General features: G+C 41.1%; 1 protein-coding gene across 1 annotated transcript; it reads left to right on the forward strand.

Annotated features, from left to right (window-relative positions):
* The first annotated feature begins 479 nt into the window (after positions 1 to 479).
* On the forward strand, positions 480 to 12,608 carry ZP2 (zona pellucida glycoprotein 2). Its single transcript, XM_005897583.2, has 18 exons — positions 480 to 936; positions 1,032 to 1,108; positions 1,965 to 2,048; positions 2,465 to 2,559; positions 4,296 to 4,448; positions 5,157 to 5,198; positions 5,344 to 5,508; positions 6,244 to 6,340; positions 6,429 to 6,610; positions 7,287 to 7,413; positions 8,211 to 8,398; positions 8,482 to 8,573; positions 8,674 to 8,798; positions 8,951 to 9,140; positions 10,665 to 10,800; positions 10,871 to 10,967; positions 11,373 to 11,456; positions 12,463 to 12,608. Exons 1-18 carry the CDS (start codon positions 875 to 877, stop codon positions 12,606 to 12,608), a joined length of 2,142 nt encoding a protein of 713 aa, XP_005897645.2. The 5' UTR covers positions 480 to 874.
* Positions 12,609 to 19,156: the final 6,548 nt, after the last annotated feature.

The raw sequence follows: 19,156 nt of genomic DNA on the forward strand, positions 1-19,156 counted from the left end.
ATGTACAAGTCCAGCAGATTGTTTATAATAATGAAAACATTGGAAGCTGTATTAATGTCCATCATTAGAGAACAGCTAAACACTGATTTATCTAGACATTGAATACTATGCAACATTAAAAATGGTAATGGAGATCTTTATGTTTGATATGGAAAATGTCCATGACATATAAAGTAGTAAAAGCAGGTTACAAACATAACTTATACTTCAATCCCAGGTTGTTATTTTTTTTTAAGTGTGATGTTTGTAGAGAAAGACCATAGAGTTACACACTTAAGTACTTGCAGTGGATGATTTTTTTCCTTTCTCTATATCCTTCTTTAATTGTCTGTATTTTTTGAAGTAAAATTAAAATCTATACTTGGGGGAAAATAATGTTTCATCATTTTTAAAAAGGTACTTCTTCATGCACATTGTCAGGGTGATATCCACAATAGCCAGGAGACCAGGAGTAACTTAAAGGAAAGGTTTGTTACTCAAAGACAGTGTAAACAAGAGATGATCTTTCCTCCAAAAAAATCCCACCCCACTCTTTCACTCTACATTTGAGTTGTAAAGAGTTTGTCCAAAAGATCCTATTTTTCCTAGTGTTATGGAAAAATGTACCAATTCATTCACCTGAGCCAATTTCAAGGAACTAAATTGGCTGCAGAGCAGCCGGTGGAAAACCAAGGCAAGTGTCAGGAAGGGGAAAACTCTGCTTATTTTAGGCCTTCTGGAAAGGCTCTTCCCAAATCCCTTCCTCTCAGCTGGGAGGGCTAGAGAAGATTCAGGTGACTCCAATAGGGAGAGGGCGGGGACCAGCCCTGTTTCCTGCTATAAAAGCCAGAGCAGCACGCTCCTCTGCCTGGATGATTTGGTGGTATCTTCGGTCATGGCATGCAGGCAGAGAGGAGACAGCGGGAGACCCTCAAGCTGGTTCCGTGCAGACTGGAGGTATTTGTGGGGGCAGAAAGAAGGGGACATAATGCCTTGTCTGCTGAAGTTCACTCCTCTTTAACTTTCTCCCCCATGTCCTCCTGCACCTACAGGTCATTTTTTCTATCTTTCACCCTTTTGACTTCGGTGAACTCAATAGATGTTAATCAGTTGGATCCTGCCTTCCCAGGTAGGCCTCTTGGGTGAGGGAAATGCCCTTAAGCATCTGTGAAATGGATTGCAACTAGGGTGCCTAGATGGCCAGAAAACACAAAAGTGAGTTAAACGATCTCCAGTCATTCTTTTGCATATCTTGATCAAGTCACTTCAGTTTTCCCATAGCTTACCTATAGCTTGCTCTGCAGCTAAATGCAGGAGCTTGGAAAAACACCCGCACTGCCTTCTATTTCCTCACTGCCTCCAGCTTTACAGCACCCAAAGAACAGCAAACCACCTACCAAGCCCTCATCTTTGGGAGCAGGCATCTTCAAACACATACTCATGCTTGAGGAAAGCATCAATAACAGGCAAAATCACTTGTAATGAGGAGTTTCTTAAGATTTGCACTTGAGCCAAAGGATGCACAGTGTCAAGCTATTTGGCAGATTATTCTTCAAAAATGTGTTCTTGGAGTTAAAAATCCTAAAATCTTGGAGTTAAAAAATCCTAGGGAATTTTTTAAACTTCAAATTGAAAGATCTTTAGACAAAACTTTTCCCCAATTCTTCAAAGACCTACCATTTCTATTTCCATCAGGGTTCCAGGCTGGTTCCCACATGCATACTTGTTAACCCGAATCCAGGTTTCTCCTGGATAGAAAGCCCTAGGCATTTAATTGATATCTTCATTACTGTTCTTGGTATCTTACATCGTAGTTATGTATTCCCATCAACTTGTAAGCTCCCCAGGATGGGGAATAAGCGTTGCCTCTCCCAAATGGCATCCTCCCTTATGCCTGTTAAAGAGGAAAGTTTCCTCAATACACTTCTGTAGGAATCATGCCTCCTGTGTTCAAAGATGCCCCACGTGCTTTCTTTGCTCTTCAGGTACTGTCACTTGCTATGAAAATAGAATGGTAGTGGAGTTTAAAAGAACTCTTGGCAACAAGATTCAGCATGCATCTGTGGTGGGTAAGTAATGTGTATTGTCTCATTTAAGTCTTACTTAGTAGGAAGCCCTTGGCTCAAAGTCATCACCATTTTCCAGTGAGCAAAGTACACAAATTCTGGAGCAGTCGTGCTCAAATCCCATGATGTCACAGGGTCCTTGAACTGCATCGTGACTCCTAAGAGTGGAAGACCTTGTCTGTCTTTGGAAATCTGTCTTATCTTAGGATTCACTAAGAAAAGTCTAGCTTCAAATCACAGCATCTCTCAGAGCTTGGGTTATATCCCAGTTGGGAAAATAAAAAGTAAGAAGTGATTGAAGTACCTTAGAAATGGATTTGCAGTCTTGCTTATGTAGCTTTGGTTGACTCTGTCACTGAAATATAAGATATAAATACATCTTGGCCATCTCCTTTCTAAAGCTGCTCTTGTTTCTGCAGATTCCCTTGGTCTTAAAATGCTGAACTGCACTTATGTTCTGGACCCAGAAAAGCTCACACTGAAGGCCCCATATGAAAGCTGTACCAAAAGAGTGGTAAGTAATTGAGGAGTAATTTGGGAAGTAGTAACCTAGGAGTTCGGAGAAGGCGATGGCACCCCACTCCAGTACTCTTGCCTGGAAAATTCCATGGATGGAGGATCCTGGTAGGCTGCAGTCCATGAGATCACTGAGAGTCAGACATGACTGAGTGACTTCACTTTCACTTTTCACTTTCATGCATTGGAGAAGGAAATGACAACCCACTCCAGTGTTCTTGCCTGGAGAATCCTAGGGGCGGCGGAGCCTGGTGGGCTGCCGCCTATGGGGTTGCACAGAGTCGGACACGACTGAAGCGACTTAGCAGCAGCAGCAGCAGCAGCAACCTAGGAGTTAAAGCTTTGGAGTAGAGCAGTGGTTCTCAATCAGGGTGATCTTTCTCTTTGGTCATCCCAGAGAACATCCTGCAACATTTGGAGACACTTACCACAGCTGTTGGGGGAGGAAGGAGAGGGCAGCTACTGGTCAGCTGATGGGTACAAGCCAAGAATATTGCCAAATAACCTCCATGGCATACAGGAACTCTCAATAAAGATATATTAGACTCAAAACTCCAATGCTGAGCTTACCCTTGAATTGAGGCTTTGGGCTTTATTTCTGTCTTTGCCACTATCTATGATTTGGAGTAAGTTAGCTAACCTTTCTAAGCCTCTACTTGTCCACTGGAAAATGGATTATGATATCTTTCCATAAGGTATCTAAAGACGAATGACACAGTGAAGGACTAGGCATAGTATGTAGACACAGCAAATGCTCAAACATGAGCTATTTTGATCTACACCCCTCATGGAAAAGGGGATGCTATTTTGGTGCTGGCAAATGGAGTGCTGGTACCTCTATGCTGGAAGGTGAGCAGCAGCTGAAAAATAGGATTTTCTACTGTCAAGCAATAGTGCTACCCAATCAGGGTTATTAGGAGCAGTAAAAGAAGCCTAAGTCCTTTTCAGGCTTTATGTGCAAACAATCACTTAGGGAACTTTGTAAAGTACAGAATTCACTTAGTTGACTTAATAGGTCTAGGGTACATCCTACAAGTCTTAACAGTCTACTTCATCTGAATCTACTGAAGATCTCCAGTAATTAAGAGAACTTTCCCTTCTAAAATGGACGTTCCCAACTTTAGGGAGCTTAGTGTTGTATTCCTTTAGAACAAAGGTCTGCAGAATGACCCGTGTATGGCCACAGCCAGTCCATGGTCTATGTGTGATGGTCATCAAGCTAAGAATGGCTTTAGTTTTTTAAGCATTTTAAAAATGTTAAAAGCATACGTGGCCTAAAAAGTCTAAATATTTACTAACACTTTATAGAAATTTGTTACTTGACCACTGCTTTAGACAGAATTCCCTGAGCCAGGGGAAATGGCAAAGATGGCTCTGTCCAGCACCCAGCACAATGGCTGCTAAAGTAGGTGCTCAATAAGTATTTCTATCTCTTGATAGAGGCAGCAAGCCCAATAGGACCTTGATACTCAGACATAGGGTGAATGTAAAGGGAAAACAAAAACTGGACTCTGAGCCCTAAAACTCAAGGAGCTGTTCTCTGCCAATGAATGAGTCCTGGGATATCTAAAAAGGCTAAAGAATCTCCTGGTATAGGAATGAGGGACTTTTTAGAACTGTGGTACTGATTGACTTTTAAGGGTTTTGCTAATCAGCTGAGTCAGATGGTATTTTGGAATCCCCTTTCTCATTGAAGTTCTAACACTCTGTCCTTACTATGCCATTTTCATACAGCTTGGCCAGCACCAGATGACCATCACATTCATGAATGACAATACTGCCCATAGACAAAAGACTGTCTTGTATCACGTCAGCTGTCCGGTTATGCAAGCAGGAAGACATGATCAGCATTCGGGATCCACAATCTGCTCGAAGGATTTCATGTCTGTGAGTGAAGCAGCCTGAGTGCTTCTCATCCAGCTACTACAGGGGGAATGTGGTCTAGAGAGAGCTGGACTTCAGAACCAGATCAGGATTGCAATCCTGTATTTCACTACTGACTTGCTATGTGGCTTTGGACTGATTTCTTAACTGCAATGAGACCTTTTTAAAATCTGAAGTGGGGGACAATAACACCACATAGGGTGACTTTAAAAACTAAGAAGATAGATATAAGCACTCAGCACATCATGTTTTAGCAATAAAAAGGATTCAGTTGGTAGCTTGACAAACTGGATATTTATGTACCAGGCCCTATACCAGTTGCTAGGAAATCATAAATGAGAAAAACAGCATGTACCCATGGACTTTTTAGTCTCAAATGGCTAATAGCAACAGTGGGCAAAAATATTCATACTTTATTATAAGTGATGGAACTGCATGGCTTGACAGGACTTAGTGTCTCAACATACAACTGGAAGGGAGCTTTAGATCTTCCAATTACATTGAGGTCTCAAAAGCTCAACAGGGAAATGTCTAAGGGCACTTCTAGGATTCTTGACTGGTCCTGTGTTTCTACCATATCCCACGCCAGCCCTCACACTGTAAGAACCACACAGCAGTTGCTCTGGGTGTTTTCCATGTACCATCAGATAACGTGACTTCAGAGATCTTCTCCAAATCAAAGCTTCACATCATCCTTCTTTTTCCTTCCAGTTTACCTTTCACTTTTTTCCTGGCCTGGCTGACGACACTGCGGTATGAAAACTATTTTTTAAATTACAAGCCTAAATAACCTTTAGTTCTGTATTAAAGGTGGAATAACTTCAATCCTGGTTAAAATATTAAATAGTCTTGGAGTTAAGGTGAGCACCAGCCCTCTAAATGAAACTTTTGCCTTTAGGGTCCCAAACCTCAGATGGGATGGACCGTTACAGTTGGTGATGGTGAAAGAGCCCAAAATCTGACCCTTCAAGAGGCTCTGACACAAGGATATAATCTCCTGATTGAGAACCAGAAGATGAGCATCCAAGTGTTATTCCATGCCACTGGAGTGACTCACTACTCGGTAGGTGTGAAATCTGTTTGTACCACCATCCAGGCTCAGACCAGTATTTCTAAATGCAAGCCTAATCTCAATCATTTCCTCACATTGAGGTTATAACTCATTCAACAGCCAAGTCCTATACTAAGTACTAAAGATGGTGAGATACAATGGTGAACAAAATGTTTCTTTCTTCAATCAGTTTTTCTTCTCCATAGATCTACATTCACTAAACAATGTGGAGCTACAGTAGTGCTAAATTAATGAAGGTGTTTTTATCATTGCCACGTTTAGTGTTTACAGTAGGTACTGGCCTTTTGGGGACCAACGATCAAGATACTACATTAAATCAGTTACTGTGCCAAAATACTTAGAACAGGTCTTGGCACTTACATGTTCCAACATTAGCCATCTTAACAGTACTGTTTTACATTGAGTATAAAAAACTGCTGAATCTTAAACATTCTCTCTGAATGCTGATACCATAAAGGAGTCATAAAACAAGAGCTCTTACTGCTTAGAAATGATCAGCTACAGGTCATGAGTAGAAATCACCTTGCCAGATGTTATAAAGTTTAAGGTCTTAAGACTAGAATTAGTTGTTCACCTGTAGAACAACTATATGGTGAAATACCTGAACTCTACTTGGGCCAGGATGGTGCCCAATAGTTGAATATGTTTGCCCTGACTGTTTCTAGCGTTGGTCAAAAATTCAAGTAACTCAGGTAAACCAATGTCTTTGAAAATGCCTCTCTTCAGCAAGGTAACAGCCATCTCTACATGGTGCCTCTGAAGCTTACGCATGTATCTCCTGGGCAGACGATCATCTTATCATCACGACTCATCTGTGCATCAGGTAAGGCCGAGGAAAGGGCAAGTCCAGTTGTGGAAGACCTTGTTCTAAGGGCTTAATCAAAGCTGACCATTCTGTCATTTCCTTCTAGATCCTGTGACCTGTAATGCCACACACATGACTCTCACCATACCAGAATTTCCTGGGAAGTTAAAATCTGTGAGCTTTGAAAATAAGAATATTGCTGTGAACCAGTTGCACAACAGCGGGATTGTTATGGAAATAGCAAATGGCCTCAGGTTGCATTTCAGCAAAACTCTCCTCAAAACAAAAGTACGTTCCATTGAACCCTAGCTTTTAGGCCATTGTGATTTGGCTGCTGATTTATCCATAAATTCTAATTGCTAGTGTTAAAAAAAATTTTTTTTTCAAAAGTTTTGGAGTCCTCATTTGAACAGCTTGCATAAGTAATTCTCAAGTAACTGAAATTCACTCTCAAACCCAAGTATTTTTCAACTTCAATGGAAGTTTTCCTTAAGTGTCTTTTTTCACTGAATAGAACAAACTGCTATTAAGCATTTAATGATGAACTTCTCATGGCCTATTAAAACAGGGCAATTTGAGCCAAACTAGTGTCCCCTGCTATCCTCAGTGAAGCCAGTCTTGACTGATGCAATTGCCAGGGACACAGAATGTTATGTTGGTGTATATGTTGCAATAACATTTTATAACTCCTGGATTTGCAAGGTACTCAGCTCTTTGGAGGCTGAATTACAGATCAAATTCCAATGTCTAGTACAAAGAGCATGCAGTGCTGGGTACTTGAGGGCATGAACTTAGAGAAATTTCCTGCCTCAGGAAGAATCCGGTCTGGAGAAGTGATGTGATCCCTTGCTCTGGTTTAAAGGAAAACCATATTCAGTCCGGAGTGTGCCTTGCAGATTTCAGCGTACTTCCTATCTGCCTGCTCAACAGGCTATGTCTGCTAACTGACATTCTTCCATTTCAGTTCTCTGAAAAATGCCTACCCTATCAGTTCTACTTATCTTCACTCAAGCTGACGTTTTATACTCAACTGGAGACAGTATCCATGGTGATTTATCCTGAATGTGTCTGCGAGTCAACAGTTTCTATAGGTAAAGATCATTTTTTTGAATAGTTCTACATTCTACATTCTCTCTTAGCTCTTACATGGGGGAAAGTGTACAGAAGTTCAAACTCTGTGCTGCTTATACTTTACGGAAATGGAAGACTGGTTAGACCACAAATAGCAGTCTAAGCTGCTATGATAGAAATCTAAGGAAGACAACACTTCCAAAATACACATACAGGAAGGTTTCACAACTGTTTAATGTTTTTAAGTAATCTGGGTATGCTTCATGTTAGAAGTCTGAGCCCACCATCTAAGTAAGATTGCTTCAAATCTGAAACTAGAGGGACTATGAGTATTTCCCCAAACTCTTAAATTCCTCAAAGAACATGGAAATTGGTATTTGCCCTTGTTTACTATTGCCTCTGTGCTCCTTTTTATTTGTATCAAGTCAAGTCAAATAGAAAATATTAGTTGTCGCTTCAACTTCCCCTCAAACCAAGATCTGTGAGTCTTGAAAGAAGGGACTTTAGGACTCAAGGCACTACACTTTAAGCTACATCAGGGTTTCATCATGGCTTTCTTACCCCACTTGGTGCCTCTTCCCATGTCTCCTGCTCCTCCTTCCTTTGGATGAAAAACCCTTAGACAGAGAAAGCCTCACTGCTCTCTAGGTACCTTGGGGTCTCCCCTTGTAATGCAAGCTGCTTGTCAAATTATTTTCCCAAGCAGACTTAAGACAAATTCTGTTGCCTCCTGATGAAAATCCAAACTTCATTTCATTTCAAACTAGTAATGACAATAGTCACATGGCAGACACTTTTTAAACTCCCTCCACTATAGTTTCAGGGGAGCTATGTACTCAAGATGGGTTTATGGACGTCGAGGTCTACCGCCATCAAACAAAACCAGCTCTCAACTTGGACACTCTTAGGGTGGGAGACTCCTCCTGCCAGCCAACCGTTAAAGCTCCATTTCAAGGACTGGTGAAGTTTCACATACCCCTGAATGGATGTGGAACAAGACATAAGGTTAGTATAAGATTAGTATTGGCACATAGCAAGAGATTAAGACTTACCTTTGAGATAACTAACCACTTTCTCTAACCTTTAAGTTTGAGAATGGCAAAGTCATCTATGAAAATGAAATACATGCTCTCTGGGCGGATCGTCCTCCAAGCACAATTTCCAGAGATAGTGAGTTCAGGTGTGACGCAGTTGCTACTTAACTTTTTTGAGTGCCAGAATAAACTCGAGCAGTCTTTTAACCTAAAATTCTCAACACCCCCACCTACCCACTCTTACAGAATGACGGTGAGGTGCTATTATAGCAGCAGTAACATGCTAATAAATACCAATGTCGAAAGCCTTCCTCCTCCAGTAGCCTCAGTGAAGCCAGGTCCACTTGCCTTGACCCTGCAAACCTACCCAGGTGAGACATTATAAACTAAAAAATCTGCTTAAAAACTCAGGGGACTCATTCCTAAAATGAACTTTGCCCCAGACTAGAGTAGTCACGATGCTTAAGCTTCTGTTGCAACCATCAACTACTTGAGTACCAGAATGGCTTCTACTCCATTGCAGATAATTCCTACCTGCAACCGTACGGGGACAAGGACTATCCTGTGGTGAGATACCTCCGCCAACCAATTTACTTAGAAGTGAGAGTCCTAAACAGGACTGACCCCAACATCAAGTTGGTCTTAGATGATTGCTGGGCAACATCCACCATGGACCCAGCCTCTCTCCCTCAGTGGAATATTATCGTGGATGGGTATGTATTCTCCACATATGGTAGTCCAGCTAATCAAACTGCCAGTAAAAAAAAAAGTAGTAAAATGCTCTTGGGCTTGAGAGGAGCACTATATCAAAGGCCCTGACTTTTGTTCTTATTTCTTACCAACCAGTCCTCAGTCTAATAAGTTGACTCCTGTCTTTCCTATTACCCTTGAATCTAAAAGGATCCTTCCCAAGGAAATAATGACTTTAATACTCTAACATCTGGAAAGAGAATAGATTTCTATTTCCTATTTATTGAATAACTTTTTTGCTCATTGATAAGTCATGTCTAATTCTTTGTGACCCCTTGTGACCTATCGGGCTCTTCTGCCCATGGGATTTTCCAGAGTGGGTTGCCATTTCTTCCTCCAGGGGATATTCCCAGCTCCATTGCCAGGCAGATTCTTTACCAGTGAACCACCTGGGGAAGGTGCATTGAGTGTGTGTGTGTGTGTGTGTGTGTGTCATGTCCAGCTGTTTGTGATCCCATGGGGTATATAGCCCACCAGGTTTCTCTGTCCATGGAGTTCTCCAGGTAAGAATACTGGAGGGGGCTGCCATTCCCTTCTCCAGGGGATCTTCCCGACCCAGGCATCGAACCCAGGTCTCCCTCATTGCAGACAGATTCTTTACCATCTGAGCCACCAGAGAAGCCCACTGAATAACTACCATGTGCCAAAAAACAGTGCTCTGTACTCCAGATGCATTATCTAAACCACAACACTCCATGAGAGATACTAGCCCCCTCACTTTATAAAGAAACCCAAGCTTACTATTTAAATAACTAGCCCAAAGTAATATTTAGTAAGTGATAGGACGTGAATGAACTTCCCCAGTTACTCAGTTGTAAGGAATCCACCTGCAATGTATGATCCGCAGGAGACCTGGGTTGGATCCCTGTGGGAGGGAATGGCAACCCAATCCATTCTCTTGCCTGAAGAATTACATACACAGAGGAGCCTGGCGGGCTACAGTCCTTAGGGTCGCAAAGAGCTGGACACATGAAGCTACAACCCTCTGCTAGCATTTAAAATAAAAAATGGCAGGAGTTCTCTACCCTTTTATCAGCAACATATACTAACTGCCTGGGACATAATACTCAGATTCATAAGAATTAAGCCATTGTCATCTGAAGAGCTACATAATTCTTGATGAGTTTAGCTGGAATACAAATAGGTATTGACACTTAACACAAAGTAGAAAACCTAGCACAAGTAACTTATGACTTCATGGATACTGTTGGATAGTCAAGTCAAAGTTATATAAAATAAACTAAAAGTACAGGCAGAAGGTCTAAAGGAGGGCATGGCAACCCAGTTAGTATTTTTGCTTGGAGAATCCCCATGGACAGAGGAGCCTGGTGGGATACAGTCTGACACGACTGAGCAACTAAGCACAGCACAGCACAGGTAGAAGGTATAGCAATAGTCTTGAAGGTGTTACACGTGACTGAATTTGAGCAAACGCTTGAGTCTGAGGTGAATTCAGCTGATGTCCCACCCTGAAATATACCTTCCAGCTGTGAATACAACTTGGACAACCACAGAACCACCTTCCATCCGGTTGGTTCCTCGGTGGCCTATCCTAATCACTACCAGAGGTTTGCTGTGAAGACCTTTGCCTTTGTGTCAGAGGACCCGGCGTTCTCTCACTTGGTAAGTGATTAACTAGTTACCTGGGACAGATTGAGACATCAGTTCCACTCAACTCTTGTCTCCTCTCCAGGTCTACTTCCACTGCAGCGCCTTAATCTGCGATCAACTTTCTTCTAACTTCCCCCTGTGTTCTGCGTCTTGCCTTGTGTCATCCAGAAGCAGGCGAGGTAAAATTTTCAAGTCTTCATTTAATGAGTTTACTTAAAACAAGCCTGATCCTTTCGGAATTTAGGAATGAGGGCTTTGTTTTTCATCTAGTCCAAGAGCCCAAGCAACCTGGGAGTCTGTGATGGACAGGTTCACAATCAGTCCCATGGACAAGTTTGTGTTTGTACATAAACTGTAGCCTGATCTTTTGAGACCCCCCAAAAGTTGTTCTTCTTGAGTCTAGGTAGACTCTGAACTTTGTCTTCTGATATTCTGATAATTCATCCTGCTCTTACAGTAAGGTGTATGTGCTCTCCTGTGAAGGGAGGCAAGATTGCATAGAGCAGGGAGTCCCTACAGAGCAGGTGTACCCTCGAAACCCTTCTCACCACTACTCGTTAACCCAGAGGTCAAACTGTCTGCAGCCACAGGGGCCACTGAGGAAGAGAAGATGATAGTGAGTCTCCCGGGCCCCATCCTCCTGTTGTCAGATGGCTCTTCATTCAGAGGTATGGATTTAAAGCCTTGGGTATTTCTTTAACTGAAGCTCTTGGTTTTATGTTAGACTTAACTGTGCACAGATAACATATGTGTGTGCTGAGTCGTGTTCAACTCTTTGTGGCCACATGGACTGTAGCCCACCAGGCTCCCCTGCCCATGGAATATTTCAGGCAAGAATACTGGAGTGGGGTGCCATTTCCAACTCCAGGGGATCTTCCTGACCTAGGGATCGAACCTGCATCTCTTGTGTCTCCTGCATTGGCAGGTGGATACTTCACTATTAATGTCACTAGGGGAGCCCACAGATATCAAGTGCTTATGATTAATCAAGAGAATGCATCTCTTCCCAGCAACAGGTTCTGTTAGGTCTGTGTACCCTTCCCAGAATCCCTTTCCCACAAGGATCATTTAGTCTACCTACTGTACAGAGACCTCTCATTTTTAATAACTAAAAAAATTCCAGTTTTGTCACTAATGCCACATTAGAATCCTTAAATCTTAGTGCTCAAATATTGGGCCTACTATAGAAGAATTTCAAGCTCTTTGTTTAAAAAGACTAATAGGTCAGAAGACATGTGCTTGCTATTACAAAACTTTAGTCTTTACAAGATAATGTTAATATATCTTCATCTCAGATAGTCTTAATTTTAGGCCTAGAACTTGAAATTAAACTCACTTAAATCACTAGCTACTAACTGCAAGAAATCATGCACTTGGGACAACTAACCGTATATATCAGTGCCAGAATGTTAAACAAGCTGGGAATGAGATCCTTCCAGGTGTCAGCCCATCTGATCTGCAGTGAAAGCAAGTAGGAAGTGGGAACAACCGTGGGAGTGGAGTACGGCGAGGAGGAGGCTGGCTTGAGGGGAAAGACTACACTCTTTTGCAAGCTCCCAAGTGAGCCCTTTGAAGCTTATTTTCACTTCCTTCTCTGGGTAACTTTAATTGTAAAGCTTCAGCTTCAACCAAGTGTAAGTGATCTTAAGACTTGAATGTCTGTTTCCTTCCCAGATGCTGTGGATTCTAAAGGGCATGGGACTTCTGGATATGCTGCTTTTAAAACTATGGTTGCTGTAGTTGCCTTAGCAGGTGTTGTGGCAACTCTAAGCCTAATCAGCTACCTGCGCAAGAAAAGAATCACAGTGCTAAACCACTAATTGGATTTTCAATAAAATGTGGAAGTAAGCCTCTTGTTTCTTAAATTTAGATGGACTTCAAGGACTCTTTCTTGCAATCATTTTTCTTTAGAGACTATACTACCTTTCCACAGTCCTCTTGAAAGGCTTTGTTCTGTGTGGATGTGAATAAGGGTATTCCTGACTTAATTGCTTCCTGTCACCAGCTTTTTCTGCCCTCTACCCCCAAAACTGGCAGTGCCAGAGAATTCAATAATGGGACTTAGTGACAGTCCGACTCTAGGGGTACATTTAGGTGACTTGAATGTCTTTTACCTCTCCGTTCATATATACAAGATGAGGGCAAGTCACTCCTAATCGCTGGAATAACTTCCGTTCTCTAAAAAGGAAAGGAAGCTGGGTATTCCCAAGGATGTAATCTAGTATCATACTTAAAGTAGTATTTCCTAACTCAAATTGCTCTTTCCAATGAGTAGACAACTTCCCTGAGAACTTAAGGGATTCAGTTATTTTCCTATGCATTCCCAGTCTAATTAAAGACCTGCACTCTCTTTGGGGGATGGAAAGGAAGATTCTAGCCTCATTAAGAGCAATTATAACATTCCTGGTCTCATTAAAACTACACAGCTGAACATGAGCCTCATAGCTGAGCCTGGAGAGCTGCTTTTTACCTGGTACTCAATTATTACTTCCTTCTGAGGCTACCCCCTTTAACTAGGCTGTAATTATGTCAAAATGACTAGTCTGCCTCACACTGTAGCTCTAACAAACCATATTCAAGATATCTAATATAGACATTAACTTGTATCCTTCAACTAGAAAAAAGTCTGGATCTAAGCCAGAATCTGTGCTATGAAAAGTTGTACAGCCTCCGAATCTCTGTACATAGTGGGCATAAATAGAAATATAAACATCTTTAGTGTTTGGACTTTACCCTTCAATTGTGACTTGTCATCCTCCTGGGTTTTTCAAAACCTTGAAAGAATATTATATATACTTGGTCATCTTGTGATACTGTAGGTCTTTAATGATGAATCTTCTGCCTTTTGTACAACAGAGCCTTTGATTCTAACTCCTTTTAAGAGTTAGATGATAAAATTCAACCCTGGTATAGGGAAGGAAACCATTACACTGATACATTGTACAAAAAGTCTTGTCTTCCTAGAGTAATAAGGTCAAAACTCAAGTTCTTATGAAGACTGTTTTTTGGACAGTGCTTTATAAGAGAATAAGGCATTAGTCTGTCACTGATAAAAACAAATGGTCTTGGATTCAAACTTTCCTGTGGCTACATCGTGTTAGTGTTACATATTAGAATCAGAAATGTTGCATGTGCTGCATGAACTTCTTAAAATGGCATTTAAAAACTGCTGGCTACTTAAATGGCTTCCAGATCTCATATGATAGGCTGAATAATGACCACCCCCCGACATGTCCACATCCTAATCACCAGGAACTGAATGTTGTTACCCAGTCATGGTCCCAAAAGGACTTTGCTGGTGTGGTTAAGAGTCTTGACATAGGAAGGTTATCCAAATGCGCTCAATCACAAGGTTCCCTGTAAAACAGACATTAGAGTCAGAAAAGATGTACCAGGGGAAGCAGAAGTTAGAAGGATATTGTCCACAAACCAAGGAATGTGAGATGCCTAAAATAGCTGGGAATGACAAAGAAATGGATTCTTGCCTAGGATCTCCAGAAGATCACAGTCCTATTGCCCCATTTTGGACTGTGAATCCCAAGGATAAAAAATGACTCATTTCAAACCATTACTTTGTACTAATTTGTTACAGCAACAACAGGAAACAAATGCACTTTCTAAGGAGCTGCTACTCACAACTTGTAAAACACTTTGCTAGAAATGCACATTTTACAGATGAACAACTTGAGCCCTAACAAATCTGTCTAAGATATCAGAGTATATTCATAATGGAACAGGAGCCTTGCATCCCCAAGATGGTCTATTTGTGTCACAGGCCAGAAAGGCTGCCCCAGGGCAGGTTGGTTCTGATATTTTTGCAAAGTCAGAAATCTGAGAGAAGAAAGCCAAGCACGAATGAACACATGTTGCCATGGTAGCCTGAAACAAGTATAATTAACAGTTGCTTAAAGTCATGTTCTCATTAAAAAAAAAACCCAGAGTTAGTAGAAGCAAAGCATAAAGATCAGAGAGAAGCAAATGAAAAAGAGAGGAAGGAGACAATAACAAAGATCAATAAAACCAAAATCTAGTTCTTTGAGAAGTTAAACAAAATGACAAACCATCAGCCAGAGTCATCAAGATAAAAAGAAGACTGAAAACAATAAAATTAGAAATGAAACAACAGAAAACAGAAGTACAAAGGCTCATCAGAGACTACTATGAACAACTATGCCACTAAAATGGACAACCTGGAAGGAATGGATAACTTCTTGGAAAAGTATAACCTTCCAAATGGAAACAGGAAGAAAGAAAATAAGAACAGACCAATCACAAGCACAGAAATCAAAACTAATAAAAACATTTTCCAAACAAAAACCCAGAGTCAGATGGTTTCACAGGCAAATTCTACTAAAAGTTTAGAGAAAAGCTAACACCTAACCTGATCAAACTCTTCCAGAAAGTTGAAGAAGAAGGAAAACTTCCAAACTCATTCTACAAGGCCAACATCACCCTGATATAAAAACCAGAAAAAGATGCCACAGGAAAAGAAAATTATAGGCCAATATCACTGATGAACACAGATGCAAAAATCCTGAACAAAATTCTATCAAATAGAATCCAAGAACAGATTAAAAGGATTGTACATCATGATCAAAAAAGCTAGTGAACATGATGGAACTCCATCTGAGCTAATTCAGATCCTAAAAGATGATGCTGTTAAAGTGCAGCACTCATAAGCCAACAAATTTGGAAAACTTTGCAGTAGTCACAGGACTTGAAAAGATCCGTTTTCATCCCAATCCCAAAGAAAGGCAATGCCAAAGAACGTTTAAACTACTGTACATTGCACTCATTTCACATGTTAGCAAGGAAATGCTCAAAATCCTTCAAGCTAGGCTTCATCAGTATGTGTATACCAAAAACTTCCAGACGTACAAGCTGGATTTAGACAAAGAAGAGGAACCAGAGATCAAATTGCCAAAATGCATTGAATCATAAAAAAAAACCAAGGGAACTCTAAAAAAAATCATCTACTTGGGCTTCATTGACTACGCGAAAGTCTTTGACTGGGTTCAGTTCAGTTCAGTCACTCAGTCGTGTCCAACTCTTTGCACCCTCATGGAACACAGCACGCCAGGCCTCCCTGTCCATCACCAACTCCTGGAGTTTACTCAAACTCATCTCAATTAAGTCAGTGATGTCATCCAACCGTCTCATCATCTATCATCCCCTTCTCCTTCTGCCTTCAATCTTTCCCAGCATCAGTGTCTTTTCTAATGAGTCAGCTCTTCGCATCAGGTGGCCAAAGTATTGGAGTTTCAGCTTGAACATCAGTCCTTCCAATGAACATTCAGGACTGATCTCCTTTAGGATGGACTGATTGAATCTCCTTGCAATCCAAGGGACTCTCAAGAGTCTTCTCCAACACCACAATTCAAAAGCATCAGTTCTTCAGCACTCAGCTTTCTTTATAGTCCAACTCTCACATCCATACATGACTACTGGAAAAACCATAGCCTTGACTAGACAGACCTTTGTTGGCAAAGTAATGTCTCTGCTTTTTAATATGCTGTCTAGGTTGGTCATAACTTTCCTTCCAAGGAGTAAGCATCTTTTAATTTCATGGCTGCAATCACCATCTGCAGTGAATTTGGAGCCCCCCAAAATAAAGTCAACCACTGTTTCTACCATTTCCCATCTATTTGCCATGAAGTGATGGGACTGGATGCCATGATCTTAGTTTTCTGAATGTTAAGCTTTAAGCCAAATTTTTCACTCTCCTCTTTCAGTTTCATCAAGAGGCTCTTTAGTTCTTCTTCACTTTCTGCCATAAGGGTGGTGTCATCTGCATATCTGAGGTTATTGATATTTTTCCTGGCAATCTTGATTCCAGCTTGTCCTTCATTCAATCCAGCATTTCTCATGATGTACTCTGCAATATAAGTTAAATAAGCACGGTGACAATATACAGCCTTGATGTATTCCTTTTCCTATTAGAAACCAGTCTGCTGTTCCATGTCCAGTTCTAACTTTTGCTTCCTGACCTGCATACAGATTTCTCAAGAGGCAGGTCAGGTGGTCTGGTAGTTGCATCTTTTTCAGAATTTTCCACAGTTTATTGTGATCCACACAGTCAAATGTTTTGACATAGTCAATTAAAGCAGAAGTAGATGTTTTCCTGGAACTCTCTTGCTTTTTTAATGATTCAGTGGATGTTGGCAATTTGATCTCTTGTTCCTCTGCCTTTTCTAAAACCAGCTTGAACATCTGGAAGTTCACAGTTGTTCACTTATTGCTGAAGCCTGGCTTGGAGAATTTTGAGCATTACTTTACTAGCATGTGCTGCTGCTGCTAAGTCGCTTCAGTCATGTCTGACTCTGTGTGACCCCATAGACGGCAGCCCACCAGGCTCCCCTGTCCCTGGGATTCTCCAGGCAAGAACACTGGAGTGGGTTGCCATTTCCTTCTCCAATGCATGAAAGTGAAAAGTGAAAGTGAAGTTGCTCAGTCGTGTCCAACCCTTAACAACCCCATGGTCTGTAGCCTACCAGGCTCCTCCATCCATTGGATTTATCAGGCAAGAGTACTGGAGTGGGGTGTCATTGCCTTCTCCTACTAGTATGTGAGATGAGTGCAATTGTGTGGTAGTTTGAGCATTCTTTGGCATTGCCTTTCTTTGGGATTGGAATGAAAACTGACCTTTTCCAGTCCTGTGGCCACTGCTGAGTTTTCCAAATGTGCTGGCATGTTGAGTGCAGCACTTTCACAGCATCATCTTTTAGGATTTGAAATAGCTCAACTGGAATTCCATCACCTCCACTCTGTTCACATAACGCTTCCTAAGGCCCACTAGACTTCATATTCCAGAATGTCTGGCTCTAGGTGACTGTGTCAATCACAACAAACTGTGGAAAATTCTTAAAGAGATGGGAATACCAGACCCCCTGTCCTGTCTCCTGAGAAATCTGTTTGCAGGTCACAAAGCAGGAGTTGGAATCAGACATAGAACAATGGAATGGTTTAAAATTGGGAAAGGAGCACATCAAGATTGTATATTGTCACCCTGCTTATTTAACTTCTATGCAAAGTACATCATGTGAAACACTGGGCTGGATGAATTACAGGCCGGAATCACGATTGCCAGGAGAAATATCAACAACCTCAGATATGCAGATAACACCACACTTAGGGCAGAAAGTGAAGAAGAACTAAAGAGCCTTTTAATTAAGGTGAAAGAGGAGAGTGAAAAAGCTGGCTTAAAACTTAATGCTCAAAAAACTAAGGTCATGGCATCCAGTCCCATCATGTCATGGCAAATAGATGGCGAAAAACTGGAAACAGTAGCAGATTTTATCTTCTTGGGCTCCAAAATCACTGTGGACAGTGACAGCAACCACAAAATTAAAAGAAACTTGCTCCTTGGAAGAAAAGCTATGAAAAACCTAGACAGTGTATTAAAAAGCAGAGACATCATTTTTTCAACACAGATTCATCTAGTCAAAGCTATGGTTTTTCCAGCAATCATGTACAGATGTGACAGTTGGACCATAAATAAGGCTGATTTTTGAAGAACTGATGCTTTCCAATTGTGGTATTCGAGAAGACTCTTGAGAGTCCCTTGGACAGCAAGGAGATAAAACCAGTCAATTCTAAAGGAAAGCTGAATATTCACTGGAAGAACTGATTCTGAAGCTGATGCTTCAGTACTTTGACCAACTGATGTGAAGAACAAACTCATTGGAAAAAGACCCTGATGTTGGGTAAGATTTAGGGCAGGAGGAGAAAGGGGCAGCAGAGGATGAGATGGTTGTATGGCACAACCAACTCAATGGACGTAAGTTTGGGCAAACTTGGAGATATAGAGTACAGGGAAGGGTGGTGTGCTACAAATCATGACATCACAAACAGTCAGACACAACAGTGACTGAACAACAATGACAACATCGTGATCAAGTGGGCTTTATTCCAAGAATGCAAGGATACTTTAATATAATTGAAAGATAACAACCATATGATCATCTCAATAGATGCAGAGAAAGCTTTTGACAAAATTCAACACCCATTTATGATAAAAATTCTCCAGAAAGTAGGCACAGAAGGAACATACCTCAACATAAAAAAGGCCATATACAACAAACCCACAGCAAACATTATTCTCAATGGGAAAAAACTGAAAGCATTTCTTCTAAGATCAGTAACAAGACAAGGGTCCCCACTCGCCACTATTCTTCAACATAGTTTTGGAAGTACTAGTCACAGCAATCAGAGAAGAAAAAGAAATAAAAGGAATCCATATTGGGAAAGAAGTAAGACTCTTACTGTTTGCAGATGACATGATACTATACATAGAAAACCCTAGAGATGCCACCAGAAAAATTACTAGAGCTCATCAATGAAAATAGCAAAGTCACAGAATGTAAAATTA

This window comes from Bos mutus, chromosome 25 (genome assembly GCF_027580195.1).
Source record: "Bos mutus isolate GX-2022 chromosome 25, NWIPB_WYAK_1.1, whole genome shotgun sequence".
NCBI lineage: Eukaryota > Metazoa > Chordata > Mammalia > Artiodactyla > Bovidae > Bos > Bos mutus.

What these genes read in the sequence shown, in the direction of transcription:
- ZP2 (XM_005897583.2), top strand. Translation starts at nt 875, where the DNA reads ATGGCATGCAGGCAGAGAGGAGACAGCGGGAGACCCTCAAGCTGGTTC. An exon ending in GTTGGATCCTGCCTTCCCAG is followed by an intron (nt 1,109 to 1,964) that starts GTAGGCCTCTTG and finishes TTTGCTCTTCAG; the next exon opens with GTACTGTCACTTGCTATGAA. An exon ending in GACCCTGCAAACCTACCCAG is followed by an intron (nt 8,799 to 8,950) that starts GTGAGACATTAT and finishes ACTCCATTGCAG; the next exon opens with ATAATTCCTACCTGCAACCG.